This window comes from Amblyomma mixtum, chromosome 3 (genome assembly GCF_055824585.1).
Source record: "Amblyomma mixtum isolate Tamu chromosome 3, ASM5582458v1, whole genome shotgun sequence".
In the NCBI taxonomy this organism is placed as follows: Eukaryota; Metazoa; Arthropoda; class Arachnida; order Ixodida; family Ixodidae; genus Amblyomma; species Amblyomma mixtum.
In genome coordinates, this window is record NC_143014.1 from 111,320,122 (window position 1) to 111,338,653 (window position 18,532).

The 18,532-nt window shown below is 53.5% G+C and overlaps 1 protein-coding gene across 10 annotated transcripts in view; it reads left to right on the forward strand.

Annotated features, from left to right (window-relative positions):
- Positions 1–10,301: 10,301 nt before the first annotated feature.
- Positions 10,302–18,532, forward strand: part of LOC149351412 (uncharacterized) — a 214,447-nt gene continuing 206,216 nt past the window's right edge. For 3 of the 10 annotated variants that reach the window (XM_089580728.1, XM_089580729.1, XM_089580731.1), the window contains exon 1: positions 10,326–11,375. In XM_089580728.1, the coding sequence (XP_089436854.1) occupies positions 11,205–11,375 (171 nt within the window). In that variant the 5' untranslated portion in view covers positions 10,326–11,204. Of the gene's footprint in view, positions 11,376–18,532 lie in introns of all 10 variants that reach the window. The other 7 variants (XM_089580736.1, XM_089580737.1, XM_089580732.1 and 4 more) reach the window with 4 other exon arrangements.

Consider the following 18,532-nt stretch of genomic DNA (forward strand, 5'->3'; position numbering starts at 1 on the left):
AGCTAGCACGTCCACGTCGCAGCAAAATCTATTTCTGCCAGTCGGCACAAATTTGTTTGGCTTGGAAAGGGCCCCCTTACTAAACCTTTCGATGTTGTTTTACCACTCGCGCTCGCTGCCAACTCGTGATGGTGACGAGACGCAAGCCAGCTGGTCCTCGTCGTGCCCCAGGAACTATAACTGAATTGCAGGATTTGCACTCAGTTTCACCTTAGTTGCTGTGTAAGTGTTGACACTTTGCTCGTGCACTTTGTTCGTGTTATAAATTCAACATATTGACTTCTGAAGCCTTAACACGGAGAAATGTTAGCGCGAACTTACGCATGTGTAGCTGCTGTGCACACGTCTCGTACAATATCGCCCCCAGGTGTCGCCGTGCGGCTTTTCCACTCCTGACGCGACTATACCATCGACTTCCACCTACACCGATGCAGTTCACGACTGCACAGACTGCGCGTCGCTGCAATGCAAATACGCCCTCGCCGCAGCTTTCGCTTTCACAGCTTTCCGAAGCCAAGCGTCCTTGGCTCGTCTTACTGCACGCCTGCTTGGACGACAAAATTGATCACCGCGAGTTGACGTGGCGCCGTGGGTGGAACCGGAAATACCTTTTCGAGCGCAGCAGCTAAGTTATTCTCGAGGAGCAGCGACTACTCGCGCATATATACTGCGCTGCCGAAAAGCCTCGTCGTCGCGCGCTGAAGATGGTGCAGAGGAAGAGGCGCTGCTGCTTCCACCCGGGTCGCGTGCGGCATTGTCGCCCCTCCCGAAATAGAGGGAGGCCGCCCCTCGGGTTCCCACGCGACGCCGAGCGGCCCGTGGCGCGGGGGCCACGTGGCGAGTTGCCGCCGACCATCCACTCGGGCGGCAAGGGCGCTGGGCGGCTGGTCTCGCGATTGTCCCGCGGTGCCCTCCCCGCCGTCAGGGCCTGGAAGGCAGAGCGACGCAGCGCCGTCGCCAGGGGTAGATGGTATACAGTGCTCTGTGTGAGCGCGCCCATCGGACGCGTACAGCACGGCAAACGCGATCTTCAGCCATCCCAGCGGGAAATCGCTAAGGGTGCCTTTTTAAAACGGGCTCTTCTTTGGAGTTCCGGTTCCCACAGACGAGAGCGGGCTGCCGTTAGGTAAATGCGAGGGCATGTGGGCTTAAGAGCGCGTGTCTGCCCTCATTCGTGACGGCCGTATCGCGTTTGAATGGAATATGAGGGACGGGGTAAGAAGATGAGTACTCGTGCTGCAAGTGAGTCATAATGTCGCCGCAGTGTAGGAAGGGATGCGCGCTGAAGAGAGGCGCACCCCGAGGCTGCACCGCAGCCACTCACGCTGCTCCTAACAAAGCTTTCTGCTCCGCATTTGCCGTGCAACTTTTGGGCTTGAAGATCAGATGACAGAATCTAAAAATCAAATCGCCAGGCGACTCTTACGAAACAGAAGCCTGAAAAGGGAAAAAGGAAGGATTGTGTCCCAGCTCGCATCAGAGAGAGCTCGTATCAGAGAGCGCGATAGATTAAACGTTTGCCGAGGGCAATGCTTTTTGGAATCGTTAGTCCACTGTCCCACTGGTGGTCGCAATGACCCTTGCTCGACTGACAAGCCTTCGCTGGTCCTCCTGTAATGAGCTGGCTAGCGCTGCCGTCCAGGGAGCTCGGGTAGGGTTGGGCACGGGGTTTCCCGCTTCGGGTTTGAATCAATCGTAGACTTGGTGGTAAAGGGGTGAGGTGCTGCAGCATGTAGGGCAGCTGTCGGGGTATTGTGAGCGGCAGAAGAGATGAAACACATGCAGTCTGGGCTGGTTCCCGGCCTGAAGTCCGTGCCAATCTGTGGTCTATTGAATACGACAGGCAACGGGAAAGAGATCGGCGCTTTGAAGTGCGCAAACAGAACAAATAAAGCGCGCGAAATGCACGCCAACCACTGTTCTCATTATGTTTCATTATGTTTACCACCTGTGCTTTATTTGCACTCTTGATTTTTTAAAGCATAGTGCACTCATATTTGCTTTGATTGTTGAGCAGCGAAATAGCCCCAAGAGTGCTGCAAAGCTTGCAAATCGCTCATAATTCTAAATGTCATGGGCGCCGTGCCGCACACTTTGTGAGCAATGGTTAATTCAAATGCGAGCAGCTTACGCCTAACTTTTCATGTGTGGTATTATCACATTATTTTAGAGGTTTTGAATTTATAGGCACTCTTCTTCTGGTGCCCGTTTTTTCTCTAGACTTGCCACTTAGTGCCTTCAGGTGAGGAGGAATGTGCATCCATGTGATCACCTCACAGCGACTCTGGAAAATGTATTTAAATAATGACAGCCACTGCGCTCGATTGTTTCATTGGTAGTGTCCTCGAGCCCATCCTCGTGCTCACACGAGCTTTACTCGCAAGCTGTCCTGTTCTCTCGTAGCGTTTTGCACCGTCCTTGTTCCGCCCACGACCATCAGAGAAGGCCCCTCGTCTTAGCTTCTAGACTGCGTGGACGAGACGCCACGAAGCTGCTACCACGTATTCACACCTAAGACTGGCCCGTGACAGTGCTGGACAATCCCGATAGGAAACGAGGTGATGGTTTAGGCGCCAGCCAATCGCGAGACAATCTTACTTTCGGAGACGTATCAGCGGCGTCACGAACCTAACCCCGGTTCGCATCGGATTCCGCGAATAGCCTGACCCCGACTGCTTGGTGCGAGAAATTCGGGCGCAGTCGAAAAGTAGGCGGCCCGAGTTTTTAAAGCCTCTGCGCCGGGGCAGCCGGCGCGAGCGAAGCAGGGCACGCGGGGGCGGCGGCCACGCACGCGCCGTTGAGAGAAGCGCGCGGCGCCGTCGTAACTAGATTCCGTCCGAGCAGTTTTTGGGAACCGACGAGAGGGGGTTGCGGGCTGGCCGTCTCCTAAAAACGGCGCGTGCTTTTTGTGAGCCTGGAACGCGATGTTCGAGCGGCCAGCCGACCGCTCTTTCATCGGAGCGCCGCCGGCCCTCCCCCACGTCTCTGCGGGGCTCCTGCGCCTCTGTCTCTCGCAATGGCCTGCGGCTCTCTCGGCGCAGCACTGTCGCGATATTGTCTCGCGCTTTCCGCCACCGGCGCTGTTTGCGCCCACACTTGTCTTTAGAGACAGCATACAGCGTTGTTGAGGCTGCGAATGGCGTCAGTCAGTAATTCGCCAAGCTGAAAGCTGTACAGAGCGGTTCTTGTTTGGTTATCGTACGACAACCTCGTGAATTCAACCCTTGTCTGGATAACGTCCCCTCGAAGATCCGACAGTGCTGCGCGCTTTTAGTGAGGCAGTGTGTAATAGGAAGGAGCGCCTGTGGGTGGCGCGTAGTCGCCATTGATCTAACCGAAAGAGGGGTCCCAGCGCACATCGGACGAACGCCGGGCGTGGTGAGGGATGTGTACTGGAGGGAGGATCCGGCGCTGACAACGGTGCAGTGAAGGATGCAGCCGGAGGGAGGTGGAGCGGGCGTGAGGCGCGGACGCCCGCATGAGCCCGTCTCAGCGCCAGCTGCTAGGACACGGAGGCGCGGAGTAGACCACACTGAGCGGTCTCGCACACAACCCCTATTTATTTTTGCTTCGATCACATATTAATTTAAGGAAGAGAATGACATCATGTTACTCTAGTCTTGTGGTTGTGCGACCTTTGGCGGGTTCACGAGCTAGTGCACTATCCAACTAGAAGTTGGTTAAGTCCACCTACTTGGTCTTGCGTTGCGGAGACAAAAAATGCACCCTTCTTTAGCGCGAGCCTAGTATCGGTAGACTATCTATAGCGCTATCAAAGGACCGGGCGAAGACGCTGCGAGGAACCCTCTTTGGGTCACTCTGGCGAGACGCTGTAGTCTTGTTGTTTCTGTGCAAGAACTGCGTCGTTCCAGATTCTCAAGCTCAGGATGCCAGCGGCGGAGCGCTAATGCCCTGCCCCTCAATTGGAGCGCGGCTGGTACGTCGTCGTGACACGTCCATCCCTGTCTCTCTTTCGCGCGGCGGCGTCTTTCTTATCGCGTTCATTCATCGGGCGAGCTGACAGGCCCGATAAGTGGGCGCGTGTCTGGCGCTGCTGCCAAGATCCTTCCCGGTGCCTCTCGAAGCAGAGGTCTCTTACCGAACGGCAGCGGAGGGTGCCGAATCCAATATTGCCAGCTCTGCTTCTGCAAATAGAACAGGGCAGGCCCGTCGGGTGTATCTTGGGGGCCAGTTCGCGAGGCACGTAGTATCGCTTCGTGAAAGGCCAGCCGCGATCCCGCTGTCGCCTAGTTCGCTGTCGTGAGTGGCATACGCATGGGCGCCAGCCAGTGACGAACTCACGGAGCACGGCTTTGAAAATATCGTTTAATCAGCGGAACCATTGAAATATCTTTGTCTACGTTTAGTGGCTGCTAAGCCTAACGATATTACGAAGCAGACAAACAACATGGCTTCCGTGTTTTTCGGTTAACTGATATGGATGACACTCTCTGTATGTGTCAGGTGCTCAAGTGTTACAGGTATACGCCGTGTGGTAGTCTCCGTTACTACTGAACACTAATACTGCGGCAGCGAGAGCAAAAAGACTCCGAGATACTCTGGCACGGAGAGAGCATGGCAGTCAGGGCTAGGCTGCTGGTGCTACGATTTCCGAGTTTCGATCTTTGTGACGAAGGGCATTTGTTAAAAACATGCCTGCGGGTATACGCCTGTGGCTCTGCTGGCGCTATTTCAAAGCCTTGGGCGGTTTTTCGTGAGGGTTTTTCATGCCCTCCGCAGTTTTGAAGTTCTGCGGATGCCAGAGGTGCACCACTGCGCGACTCGGAACCAGCACCGACCACGTGCGTTTTGGCCGGTGTAGATTCGACGAAGGCTGACGCTGTAGTGCACGGGGGACACCTTAATCTGCGGCTAGTGTTCATGGGGATTTCGTTCGTAGTCCTTTCCAAGGCCCCGTTGCACGGCACGGGATGTTGCGCAAACAATCAGACACTAAGCCTTGTAACTAGGCCCGCACTTACAACGAAGAGCGCTTTTTGTTTGGGAGTTTTGCGATAGAATTTCGTTTTATACAGAAACGCGCTACATTTTCGCAGCCTCAGGCTCTCTAAGCATAGATGACAATTCAGCTGAGTTGGTGCTGCTTAATGTTAAAAAACTTGCGGACAGAATTGCAGCAACGCGAGCCTGCAGGGTGTGGTCAAATGCGGAGCTTGATGAAAGCCAGTGCCTACACACCTGGAAACCGAAAGAAACCTGCCTTGGGTTACGGCTATGGCAAAAACGGCAGTTTTTCTCGTTGACCCCGACCTGAGCTTCTGCACCGTCTTTTTTTTTTTTTTAATTATCCTTTTTTCCTTCCTTTCAGTGCGATAGCGTAAAGGCTCCCGTTCTCGAAAAAAATCGGCATCGTCAGCGTTGCGAGCGAGAAAACAGGTGGTCTGCCTGCCACTTAGGCGACGTGACTTTGTGACGTCATCACAACCTGCCCACCGTGGGAGGTGGCAACCTGCTGACCGGGTTGTGAAGAAACTACCCCCCGGGGCAGGTGGCAGTTAAGTTTGCGATTGATTGAGAGAGGTTGCTCGGGAAGAGCCACCTGGGTCTCTCATAAGCCTCACCGGTGGCTGTGTTTGAAACAGCCACCTGCCGGGGCAGTGGCGCATCGCTTGACCGCTGCACCACTGCGCCAGGAGTGGTATAAGGACTGTGCACGATCTATGAATGCAAAGCATAGAATGATCAAAGAGACAGAGAGCGAGATAAAACTTTATTTCACCATAAGGTGGAAGGGGTCATGGGATAGGGTGACAGAGAAGGATCAGTTCCGCGTATATGGGCATGTAGGCAGCACTCATGCGACAGAGAAGGATTACTTGCTCGAGAGAGATCTCTAATGCTGTTGTACTCTTCAGGGTAGGTTAAGCGTTACGTGATGGGGAAAGAGAGAACAGTGCCCGTGTTACAAAGTGATAAGCAAAGGGGACCCCAGGCCACTGAATGATGCCATTAACGCTATCGTGCGTCATACCTTTACGGCGGAGGTTAGCTGTCCCCTCAAGTTTTTTTTTTTTTTTCATTTCGTTGTTTAGATACCCGGCTACTTTGTTCCCTTTGCTAATCATGCTGCTTCTAAGTGTACATAAGATAGAGTACAGGCGCCTCCTCCTTATTTTTACTCACTTTCAGGACGTCACTGCCCTTCGTCAGTGGTTCAAGTGACCCAACGTTTAGCTGGTGCCGGGGCTGGTCAGGCAGTCAGTGCTGCGTAAGATAAGACTGGAACAGAATCAAACAAAAAGTATGGTATTATCCGGCCTAAGTATCGGTTACCATTCGCGTGAGAGTTTCTTTATCTCTTTTATTGCAACAGACGGTGCAGGCTTCGTAGGAAGAGATCTTGTTGCGAACTCGTAAAGTGCGACGCGCAGGGTTAAAGGTGACGTCCGTGGCTGCTTTTCAACGGGCCAAAAAGCATTCTGAACGAAGCAATAGCTTTGTCTAGTCGGTTGGAAGACTGTACGTGCGCAGCAGTACCATTCGTTTCAAATTGCACGCGTGCTTTTAAGCCAAGCCTCTCCGTAGTGAACGGCGTCTCCGCGCGCTCGGGATCACTGACCCAGCGGCCAAACCAGAGATACGTCACCTGGCTGGGCCAACAGACGCGGCGCGGAGAATACTTTTTGTGACGTTATTTTCGGGAGAGGCTGACAAGCATTCGGAACGGGTAATTGTTTGCGCCCGCACTTGATGTTTGTTTGGCCGCTGTCATTGTTTTGTCTGCAGAACAATGGCTGTCACAGTGCAGGGCATGAAAGCCGTCGTCCCTGGCCCGCCGTCGGAAATCGGGGGGCAATGGCGGCCTGCTAGCGAGTCGCGCCTCCTTTTAATGCGGTCAAGCCCGTGGCTCGGCGTCCTCTGGACGAGAGGAGCAGTTAGCGGGTCGTAAGCGACAGACCGCGAGTGTGACGCATGATGGACACAGCTGCGCGAGCACGGTGCGCACTCCAGGAAGGGGTTCTCGAAAGATCGGGGGAAAATGTCCCACTTTTATCACGGCGCAATTTCATCAAGGCGATGCTGCATAAGGTATGTGACGGCTATAGGATCTTGTCTTCTGGTTGTCCTGGACATTTCGCTGTTCAGTTTTCCTTTTCGGGCCTCACACCGATGCAGTCACGGAGTTGATGGGCGACGTGTTGTGCTCTTATAGAGCTGCTAACAGGGGATCGAAACGCACTGTGAGTGAGAACTTTGGTGTGTACATAAACTCTAATTGTTTATTGTGACTTAGCATCACGTCTAGACAGGCTAGATTCGTCATCTATTTTTTTTTTTCTGGCGAGAGGAAATTTGATGCCCCTCGTGTTCACATTCCACCCGGTTTCTGCAGCTTACTTCACAAGAAATGATGGCCATTTGTTTTGACTTGGCTGTTGCGCTAGCGGCAGCCACGCGAAACTGCAGTTCTGCGACTGTAGTTCCGCTTGTTTGCAGCTAAAACGTCGCAAGCCGTGAAATAAAGAAAACAGACAGAGAAAAACAGCCAAGCCTGCGCGGGCCTCCATCGCGACGATGGGCGTCGAAGCTAGCGGGCCGCTGGAGACGTCGGGCCCGCCGAGATCGGGTCGGCGGCGCGAGGCAGATGGCGCGGGGGTCCCGGGCCGCTCCCGAACTTTACTTTTGGCCGACGCGCCTCGATCCCCTTCTCTTCCCCACGGCCCGACAGGCGCCAGTCTGGCGAGCGGTCACCATGGCAACGCGTCGTGTTGAGCTCCCGGGACGCAGCGGGAACCCGAGTGCCGCCGTCCTTTCTGTCCTCTTCCTCCGCGGGCCCGGAAAGCACGCCCTCCCTTCCGCAACCAGGGCATCAAAAGCTGCTTTCGCAGAGAGTCGCCCGCTGCCGCGCTTCGAGTCCCGTTGTCGCGTCTGGGCCAGCTTGCGAGACACATCTGCAGTTTAGCTAAGCGCTGAGCCCCGCTCCCGTGCCGCTGACGGCCGCTATATGGCCTGAGGAGCGGAGGCGCCCCGACTCCCGCGGCCAGGCTGCGGATCTAACGCTGTCCAGAGGTGCGTACGTCCACTCATTTACATTAGCCGCAGGACGATGCTGCAAATGCTTCGCTTTCGGGTCGCAGCGTTTTCGCTTGCCTGTCCTACTCTGAACGGACGCACTTCGCGATTTAAACGCCTTTTCTGAATCTACACACTGAGGCTTTTTGAGAGCGCTAACCTGTTCATCTACGCTTCCTGTACCACCCTCTGAGTATCTTGTAGTGGCAGTTTGCGGCGTGCTATAGTTTGCCGTTGCATGCTTGGCATTTATGCTGCCTGCTGGGCTACCTAATTTGACTGCCGTGGATATCAAGATAGGCTGCGCTGTGCGTGTAGCTATGTAACAGTGCGACCTTCGGAACTGGCGCTGCCGACAAGGATGAGGACCACATGAGCACGAACGGGCACGAAGTCACAGGCGTAGGACAGGAAGCATGCAGACGTCGTCACCCGCCCTTTTTCTTTAGAGACCGTGGTTGTCACTATCGATCGATATCCGCATTGATAAAAATTTAAGTCTGGGATAGGCGTCACACCTTTCGCGTTTGCTTAAATTGCAAATCTATTTCTCCCCTGTCTTTGCGCCTCCAAAGTCTCAGATAACGGCGTTGTCACGGTGACGCCTCAGCCAGAAATAGATTTTTTTTTTTTTTTAGCAGCACTGAGATTTTTCGCTCTTTCACCTTACGAATTACAAGCGCCCACTCGATTTGAAGAGTAGACCTAAAGGAAATTGTATTGGTGATAATAAAACGCAGTGCACAAATTTTCTTCTGGTTTTGTTGCTTCTTGTTCCACATGACGCCGTCTCTAACGCTGACGATAGCGCGTTTAGAGCGGGCATAGAGCGTTTTTTTAATCCATAACTTAAAAGCGAAGTAGCGAGATCCCTCTTTCTCTGTGTGGCAGTTGTCACACTATAGGCTGAAAGTGGGTTCAGAGTTACGTATAATTGTTTTCCTTTTTTCTTTCAAACGAAAGAAAGCAAAAGAAGCATAAATAGCGCTAAGAAAATTCAGCAAAAATAATCCGCTGAAGAAATGACCCGTACTGAACTGTAACCCCAGATAGATAAATGAAGGAAATTAAACGTGACATGAAAGGTTTGCTTTTAAACATTTCAATTTTTCTAATCCTCGAATAATTGCGTTTAAAGAGAAGGCTGCTTTTCAAAGTTGCAAAGCCACCGAAGGCCACTATTTCAGCTGATAACCGTCGTGGGAAATGAAGCCTTCCCGACGTGTGCATGAACGCTGGACTTCGAAATTCGAATTAAAAGCTTGTTAAATGTCATTCGTGAAATTTTACTTTTCGGGGCATTTTTTATCGGAAGAAGTGTCGTCACGGTTCCTATACAAGTTCATGAGAGACACGAAAACTGGTGCCGCCCTTGTTTGAAACGATAAAGGACCGTGGAGACTGGAAGCGCAGAGCCAGGCACGCATCCATACGTGTTTGTGTGGGCAAGCCCGGAGAACACGCCGATAAACGGCGAGAAGAGTACAGCAGGGGAAAAGAGAATGAAACGTGTGACACCTATCTCATGCTTCTAGGCCAGGGAGTGCGACGTTATCGAAGGTATGTTTGCAAAGACGACGGCCCGCTTGGCAGGTAACGGCAGGCGATCGGCAGGCGGCGGTCGCTGAAGCAGCATCGGGACCGAGAGCTGCTTGTCGGAGTAGCGATGGCCGTCGAGAAGACCGACGACGTGGGCGTGTCCCAGGCGCCGAGGGCCCCCACCAGGCCAAAGTCACTCTGGCAGGTAGGGACGCCTCTTCGTTGCTCGCGGAAGGGTGAGGATACTGGCAGCGAGCCTCGATGCTTGGCTAAACATGGCACCTTCGCCTATAATGTTCTTATAAATGCGCCTGTGGTGTTGTAATCTGTGTTTGGCTGCAAGGGCCTGAGTTGCTTCCTCCATGCAGCATGTCGCCATCGTTTCGTGTTTTGCTTCTTGTTCGAGCGCTGTGAGTAGACTCGACAGCCATCGCCGCTTTGTGAGCCACTCTGAAAGAGCAAATGCATTCGCGGACAGCGCTTCATGGGGGAAACTTGCGAAGGGAGTTTCGGAAACACCTTACGTAGCTAAGCTGGCGCGCACAAACAGCGACGCCTCTCCGTGCGTTAGCGTAACAATCCTGTTTGCGTCGGCAACCTCACCTGCACGTGTGTAGGCGTCGCTAACCGGCAGAGCGGCAGCAGCTTCATCGCACGCTTCGTCGATTTGGTTCACTGCTGGCACAACGAAGCGAGAGCTCCGTGTGATTCCCAGCGCCACATACTTGTTGTTTGTGCGCTTGCGTGCGCAGTGTGAAGTTCGCGATCGAGCGAGTAATTATTGCCGCGTAGCTCGGCGGATTTCGCGTCTTTAACGACTGTCAGAATCTGTCAAAGGAGACAATAGGGAGCAGCCATCCTTCCAAGTTGTCCGCTTCGCGCCGGCGCTCAAGGCGTCGCTGCCTCGACTCGTCGCAGCAGCAGCTGTGCCGGCAACGGGGAGTCCTTCCCCCGCTCCGAGTGCTCCTGGAGTGATCGGCGACCGCATGTCACTGACCGCGCCCGGCGGGAGTCTCCAACGGCGCCTCGCCTGGACGCCGTCGTCTGGCGAACACTTTACTGCACCTCCACAGAGCTGCACCGTGCGCTGTTTCTGCGCCGCTGACCCGATTAGTGGCGTATCTGTGTCTCGGCCGAGCTCTCGACGCCTCGTCCTCCAGACGTCATAGTACCGCGTAACAGCGAGGCTTATCTCGTGTGGCTTTGCAGAAGAATGCACAGCCTGCGAACAAGAACTGCAAATAAGTAAGAGTCTCTCTCTTCAAGTGTGTGTACGACGACGGCGGCGGCGGCTACGTGGTGAAAGGCAAGAAAAAGGAAGCAGGCTCCGTGCACACTCAATGGAATCTGCATAACAGGTTGAGCAGCGCAATTTTTATGCTTTCTTGTGCGACGCTGTCCGGAGCACTGCTCGAGGCCCCTGCTGCGCCGATAGGAGTACTCACGGGGAGTCGGCGGCGGCACTACTACGCGCCCGAGAAGTGCAAGGCTGTGAGCTCCGACAGTCTCTGGTCAGGTTGGGCCTCTGCGTGTGTGTCCCTCCCCGCACCATCGCACACCCCCTGCACGACCCGTGAAACTACAGGAATATCGGCATGGAGCGACGGCTGCGCCGACACGGCTGGCGTTGAATGGGCCCCGGAGAGCCGACGATTCGCCAGAGCCGCGAAAGTTGGATCGGCTGTCTGATTCGGCTGCTCGCTTCGCAGAACGACCAGTGCGACCCGTCCGTTTACCTCTTCCTCCGCTGGCTTACGCTGCTGCTGTTGCGTGCCGTCCTGAGCCAGATGATGCCCCCCGCGGTAAGCAGCGCGCTTTGTGCGTCGCTCTGCCGGCTCCGCTGGCACGCCCAGAAAACGCGACCGATTCCCGTGCGGGCGCTGCACAGAGTACAGCGCCTGGACAAAAGAAAATTGATGTCACCATAAGAACACTGTTGATAACTTGCACAGTATATTGACTCCCTTGCCAGACATACGAATACGCATAAAAAATTACCTTTTGACATACGAGTTTAAAGAGTGAAAGGACATAGTGTCGCTGTATGTAGTGTACAAGCACGCCGATTATCGCCGGTCTGATCATTTTTCACTGCATTCTGACCTCGAAAGGTGTGCGCGTTCTTTATGTCGTAGTGTTTCAACCAGCCACACGTAGTGAAATGCTCGGTCTTTGACAGGAAAACACCAAGTAGCCCTTAAGAGCGTTATCACTGCTTTTTTTAGTTCGCGCTGCTCGAGTTCGCGCTGCTCACAGCGAAGAATGTGACTAGTTAGCGCTGTGAAAGGCGAGGAAGAATTAAACATTACTCAGGCCACCATGCCCCAGCGACAGCTTCGAGCAGTCCGCATGCAAATTCTATGCATAGTACACCCCTCAAAGTCCAATACAGGGCAGAGTGAAAAGTGACAAGCGACGCTGCTCACATTTTCTGCAGGCGTCACCCTCCAATCTTGAAACGGAGGAGTATTCGTATGCCTTGCGCGTACGCGCATTCGCGACCTGTGATTGATACAGGTAGATTTACTGGGACGCGCCTTGTCTCACTTTGTTGGTACCAAAGCGGAAGCTACAGTTCACGCCAGCTAATCAGAGGCATAATGCTCGAACAGTAACGCACGTGCGTTTCATGAATGGCTTGAGCCCATCACTTGGGTTGTAATTCTTCACGCGATGCCGCAATGGCTACCAATCACGTACCGTTCTAAAGTGGCAACATACTTTAAAATTCGGACCCTGATTTGCAGATGCTATAGCCGTAGCTTCAATTGCAGTGCCAACAAAGAGAGGGTAAAAGAACCACGACCGTGATGACTTCCATCACCACCTTCCTTGGCCTCTATCTTCTAAGGAAAACTTTGTTTACGACAGAACGGCTCGGCGCGCCGCGATCGGCCGCAAGCAGCGCGCCGGCGCCGAGTGACGCTAGAGCGAAGCTTGGAGTGAACCTTGACGTTTCCAGCGGGGCCCGGTGCCGCACACACGCGACGCTCTGCGGCAGGTCAGCGCGTAGAGGCCGCGTTTCCTGAATGGCGGTCGACGTTATGGATGCGGCGGGCGCAGCTGTTCACTCTCCGCATGCGGAACAAGCCTGAAAACGATGCGGTCACGGTTCGGCGCCCACCGCATGGCGCTGCGCCGCCGGGTCTCTGCGATTTGCCGTAAAGTGCGGCCAAGGTCGCCGCAAGGACGCTCTTCCGCCGAGACACTCGCGGAGCGCCACGCCCCTGCGGCTTCCGCCTTTGCAGAGCACCGCAGGGAAAGCCTCGCGTTGCGCTGTATTTGAATGCGTATGCGCGTGTTCGGACGCGCCTCGCGCTTGTCGGAAGCGGGTACAATTAATTCGTGTTTTGCTCCGCGCGGTGCGTTTGAGGGTTTGAGCTCGTCACACATGGAAATGACGAAAATGCGTGCCTGATAGAGAGTGTGCGACGCCTCGCAGCGTCTCGCTTAACGACTGGGGCGTGCCCCGAGAGGTTTTTCTCAGTCGCTTTCTCGAATCTTTCCCTCCGCCCGAAGCACTGTCGCTTTTGAGCCCTGCCACCTCCCACCTGTGCTTGTCGCCGTGATTTGGTACAGCGCATTTCTGAGCGTGCTCGCTTTTCTCCAACGCGTTTCGCAGTTGAAAGGGAATTTAAAGAGAAAATAAAGCGAGACCAGGGTTACTGCGCACAGATTCACCCGAATGCGAGCCTGCGGAGGCAGCGCAGGTGAGGGGCAAAACCGCGGTAATTGGGGATTGCTGCGAGCGGCTGGGAACGACGCGTGGAAACAGGCGGCGAGCTCAGCGGGAGCAGTGTGCCCCGCACGAAATCAGGACGACACACCGTGGCGCGCCCACGTGCCCGCTGCACTACGCCGGGCGTAGATCCGGTCTGGCAAAAGCGCCGGGGCGGCATTGAAAGCGGTGTCAAGCTGGCGAGGGCCGTTACGCAATTAATCCAGCGCAGTGCTTCGGGAGGGCTTCCCGGCGCCAGTCATGCTTGGACGGCCGTCTTTTTCGCAAACGCTCCTCTGCCCGCCGCCGCTCATCTGTTGGGCGAACCGCATTAAGCAGATGAGCCTGATGAGTCGCGAACGCCTCTTCCCCCTCTGATCGAGTGACAGGGCAACGTTGGCGGCGAGCCTCGTTTCGCCGCGAACAACGTTCGCCAGGTCGGGGCGCGGTTGCGCCCAGTCGAGCCAGCGTTCTCCGGGCAATCGTGGCCTTGTTCGCGTCATCTATATGAATACAGGCCGTAAGCGTACGGCAGCGCGGCTGGTTAGCGGAGCCTGTAATGTGCTCGCTGGGATGCGTTTATTTCTTTTTTAATTCTGCGTCTGAACAGCGAGTGCTGGTCAAGCCTTTATCTTATGCGCGTACGTGTTGTGTGCTACATAACTGGCCACGGGGTCTCGCCTGCATGGTTCCTGTCTTCCCGCTCTGAACGAATGCGCGGTGCGCGAGAAGGTGCTTGGAGCAGCATGGAGCTGTTTGAATAATCTGCCCCAAGCACTTATAGATTCACGAAACTGTACTCATTGGAGGCTGACCCGCGAGCATTGTGCGATCGCGTAACAGGTGTGAACCAACCACAAGCCTCAGGTATACATGAGATGAGTTTTGTATACATGACCCTGGTCATATTGAACGGCTGCCTTTTCGTATGGAAAAGGGTTACAATTGGTGGTTGTTAACGTAATACCAAGGTATGCGAACTCCGTACATTGTATATATGAATAGGTGAATACATTCTGCTTGTAAATATAAGATGGCTTAAAGATCTTCGTTGGTGTATGCGGTAATTTTATTTGTCAAATTTCTAGCCCAAATTTAGCGGACGATCCTCGTGACGCGGTGGTCTCTTGACCTCGAGTCCAGCCGGTCACGAGGAATGCCCAGCTGAATACTGGTCGTAGTGTTCCGGCATTTGTAGCTGACGGCAGCACGCTAGATTTAAAAAAACCGACCCACATCATATTCCGTTACAACAGGGGAGCTGGCATGCACACGCGTTCAGTGAACGTCCACTGTATGAATGTCAATTTGGTATAGGCTTATGGAATGAGGTTTGATTTCTGCTTTGTTCGCATCAACCGCGACACTCTGCTCTTGTTATTTTATCTCTCGCGTTCTGTCTGTGCTTCGTTTTTCTCAAAGCGTCGCGCGGGCGGCGTTAGTGCCCGTTGAATCAACGGGATCTCAGTTTGGTTTCGTTAGCTGGAAGAACCCATTGGCGTCCTCGCCTACCTGTCAGGAGAGCGTGACGTATCCCCGGGCGGTCATGTCTGGCGCGCCTGACAGCATTGCATCGTCAGTCGCAACGCAGGGAACCGCGCGTGTACACCGCTGCTATTCGGCGTAGCTGCGATGTAGGCAGCGTTGGCGCGCTCCCTGTCACAGCCCAACAGCTGCAGGCCGAGCGACCTCGAAATCTCCCCGCCGCCCGGGTAGCTCGCGGCTGCAGCTGTGTGTCGGCGCTGCTCGCCAGTGAAGGAGCTGCGCACGGGCACGGCTGAGCTGGCTTCCAGTCGGCGTGCACTGAACACCGAAAGCCTGGCCGTGCCACCGGCCTCACCGAAGGCCAAGCCCCGATGGGGGTTCCGGGCCCTGTGGCGGAGCCTGCGCCCACGCCGCCAGCCTTCGCCCCTGGCCGCCGAAGCCTTCTGGGTAACCGCACGGCCTCCGGCACCCGTGGCCGGGGTGCCTTTGCGGCGCTCTGCGCCTTGTCTCTCGCGTGCACGATTCGCGCATCGCTGGCCGGTAGAGCGCGCTCTGCGGACGCACTTGCCTGCAGCAGGAACTCCGCGCATTCCTCCCTCGCCGGTCGGCACGCACGATTCCGCAGAAGGGGTATAGCCCAGTGGCTCGATAATGCGGCCGACTACAGGGTAATTGCTTCCACTGCGCTAACTGCATGCCGGGTCCTTTCATGTGAGGCGATCCTTCGAGCACCGCCCTTTAATTTCCGGCCAGTGACTCCTCCGCGTTGCGCCATCGTTATCTTTAGTATCAGCCAGTTGATTCCCAGAGGCTGATTGGCGATTGGATTGGAGGTTGATCGGAGAACTGAGAACGTCGGCGCGGTGCCTCTGCGGCATATGTAGTGTTCGTTTTGGGGACGCTATATTTGCTCTCCTTGATATGAGTAGGTTTCTCCGCTGCTCTTTCGTACGCTGTGTCCACAGGTCAGCGGTATGCATTAATTAGTGTGGACTCGTGGTACACCAGAGTGCGGCGAGTCAGCCAAACTGCCCATAGTCTTAACCTGCAAATAATATCTTCTGAGTGGCGAGGCGCTTCCTCGAACCGCGGTTGATTTCTCGCTGCACGATAAATGGATGCACATCGTCGGAAATGTTTACAGTGGTGATGACACAGGTTACAGAGTTGTAGCTTTTAGCAAATATTTTTCGCTCGACGAGAGATTAAGGGTTGATCATTTGCAATAGCTCAGGGGCCATTTGAGGAAGTAATAGATGAGTCTGACTTCATTTGGGCACTGCGCCGTATTCATTTAGAGCGAAAAAAATACTCAAGACTATGACACGCGACTATGAACAACCCTCAGTTGGTTTCACTGGACTAGGACACTTCGCCTTTTTAAAAATTTTGGCTGCATTTAGCTGGGACACCCGGTATATGGGAGTGGCATTTCTCCTGCAGTGGACATAAGTGGACTGATGATGACGATAATGACGACATACATCAATATAACACGGGTTGTAGTTTGCTTTAGCTTTACAAGGCGAACTTCTCACAGTTTTACACATGAGATGATTCTCTGTTTTTAAGGTGTCACCATAGCGGCGAAATTACCGCTGTAAGCCGGTTCTGTCGGAAAAGTTACTTGTAAACATGGAGGAAGGAAAGCCAGTAAAGAACGTGTCTGTCATCACAGTGGTCTTGACGGTGACTGCGGTGACTCTGAAGTCGGCCACTCCCTCACTGTAGTCTTCGCTTGCAGCTAACAGGGCGCGTCGTGCGGCTGCACGGCCGTGTCGACGGCGTTCCTCGATCAGCGTAGGATGTAACGCGATTGTCGAACAGGTTCAACCGAGGACGCGAAAATGTTTGACGGAGCGGCGGTGCGAGCTCCTTTACCCCATCACGTTGCGCATACACACACCACGTGACTTCCGGGGTGCGCTTGTCGCGGCGATTTATATGCTGGCCACGATGGAGCCGTACCAACTTGACCGTGACCCCCACTCAGCCGCCATCATGCAGATGGAGGTTGCGATAATTTCCCCTAGCTATAGGTTCCGGGAAAGCTCTTGTCTCATGCCTACCGCGAGAGTAACTTCGTTCTGGGGTGAGGCCACCCAGATGACGTGTTTAGTGCGCGAAACGTTCGGTGCCGGTGTCATCTGATAAAAAGTAAGTAAACAAACGCCAGCTGCTACCACTAAGGCAGTGTTGTAGAACTCAGCCACTTTTTACGGCGCCGTTTTTTGAAGCTGCCAATGATAGCGTTTGTTGTTTAATAACTGATGGTAATTTAATAATTGTTTGTTGGTAATAACTGATTGTTTGTTGGTAATAACTGATGGTTGTTTAACAACTGATGGCAGTGTTACGGGAAAATGTGCTAGCTAAGGGCCGGCTACCCAAAAATCATAGCTGTCTAACGCTGTAGTCGTAAATGTTCTCCATTTGCATGCTTTATGGCAGTGTCTTGATCGAGCCGTCACAATCATATGATTTGACTCGTATAATGCTGCTACTGCTTGTGCAGCTAATAAATGCAGCATTTCTGTTTGTTCGATTTCGTTAAGCTGAACGCACTCACTGCTTAGGACAGGCTCTGTCCGAAACGTCGACTCGCAATAAATGTTTACCTAAATGAAGCGTTTCTCAATTTCAGATTTTACCTCTAGCAACCAATTACGATATATATATATATATATATATATATATATATATATATATATATATATATATATATATATATATATATATTGCGCTGGCAGGTGTCATCTTCGGCTCCGGCGGGAACGGAAAATGTTCACCTCCTTTTGCTTTGCTTGAGGCTAACTTCATTAAGTCGACTCTTGGATAGTAACCAACGTACTCAGGTAGCGAATTTATGGTCGCGCCGTCATTCGGGAAGCGAAGTTGCACAACGGCTAACGACCAGGCGGTGACCCGTACTTTCGAAGCGAGCATCGCATGGGGTGCCCTGGAAAGTGAACCAAACGCAAAGAGAAAAGCGATGGTGCTCGGTACGGATACGAAACTAAAGCAGTATTGCAGGCGGCCGCTTAGAGTAAGCAGGAATGGTTTTTTTTTTTACTTCATACTAACGCTTTGAACTTGTGAAGATGCGCAAAAAGAGCGCCAAATGAAACCTCGAACTGCTTAATTTTTGTAACGATGTAGCTACAGTACTGTGAATTACGCTCCTTGAATGAGGCACGCTGAATGCGAAGTGTTCGCGGCGGGCACGCACGTTTTGAAAATCGCGCGCGCTGCGCTTCTGCACCGGCCTCTACCTAGAATGTGCCATTAACAGTTATCGCTGTAAAATGCTTCCTAACTTTCATTCCGGCAGCATGGCCCACCACGTGCTTCACGCAGAGCGAGTATGTAACCAAGCCAGCACCGTTTTCTGTGCTATGCCCAACGGGTGGTATATATACTAACGGATACCTGAGAACCATCGCCACGACCAGTCGTCCCTGAGTATATGCTGCTTCTATGCAGCGCTGCGTATGGTGCATATACTGTTTTTAAAGCGGCGCGCGACGCGGCTAAGTATATGCAGAGCTATGAGCATGACTTGGAACTTCTTTTTAGGAATTTTGCCCGTTGCATACGTTAAGACAGGAGGTTTAGCCTCCAGATCGGCTTGTGTAAAGATACTCGTTAGAAATCGTCAATTTATTCTCCTCTAAAAACTCCACGTATCATGGCCGCAACTGCAGAATGTCGAAAAACGTGAGTCACTTAATGAGTAAAGATGCCCGTGCGTGATGG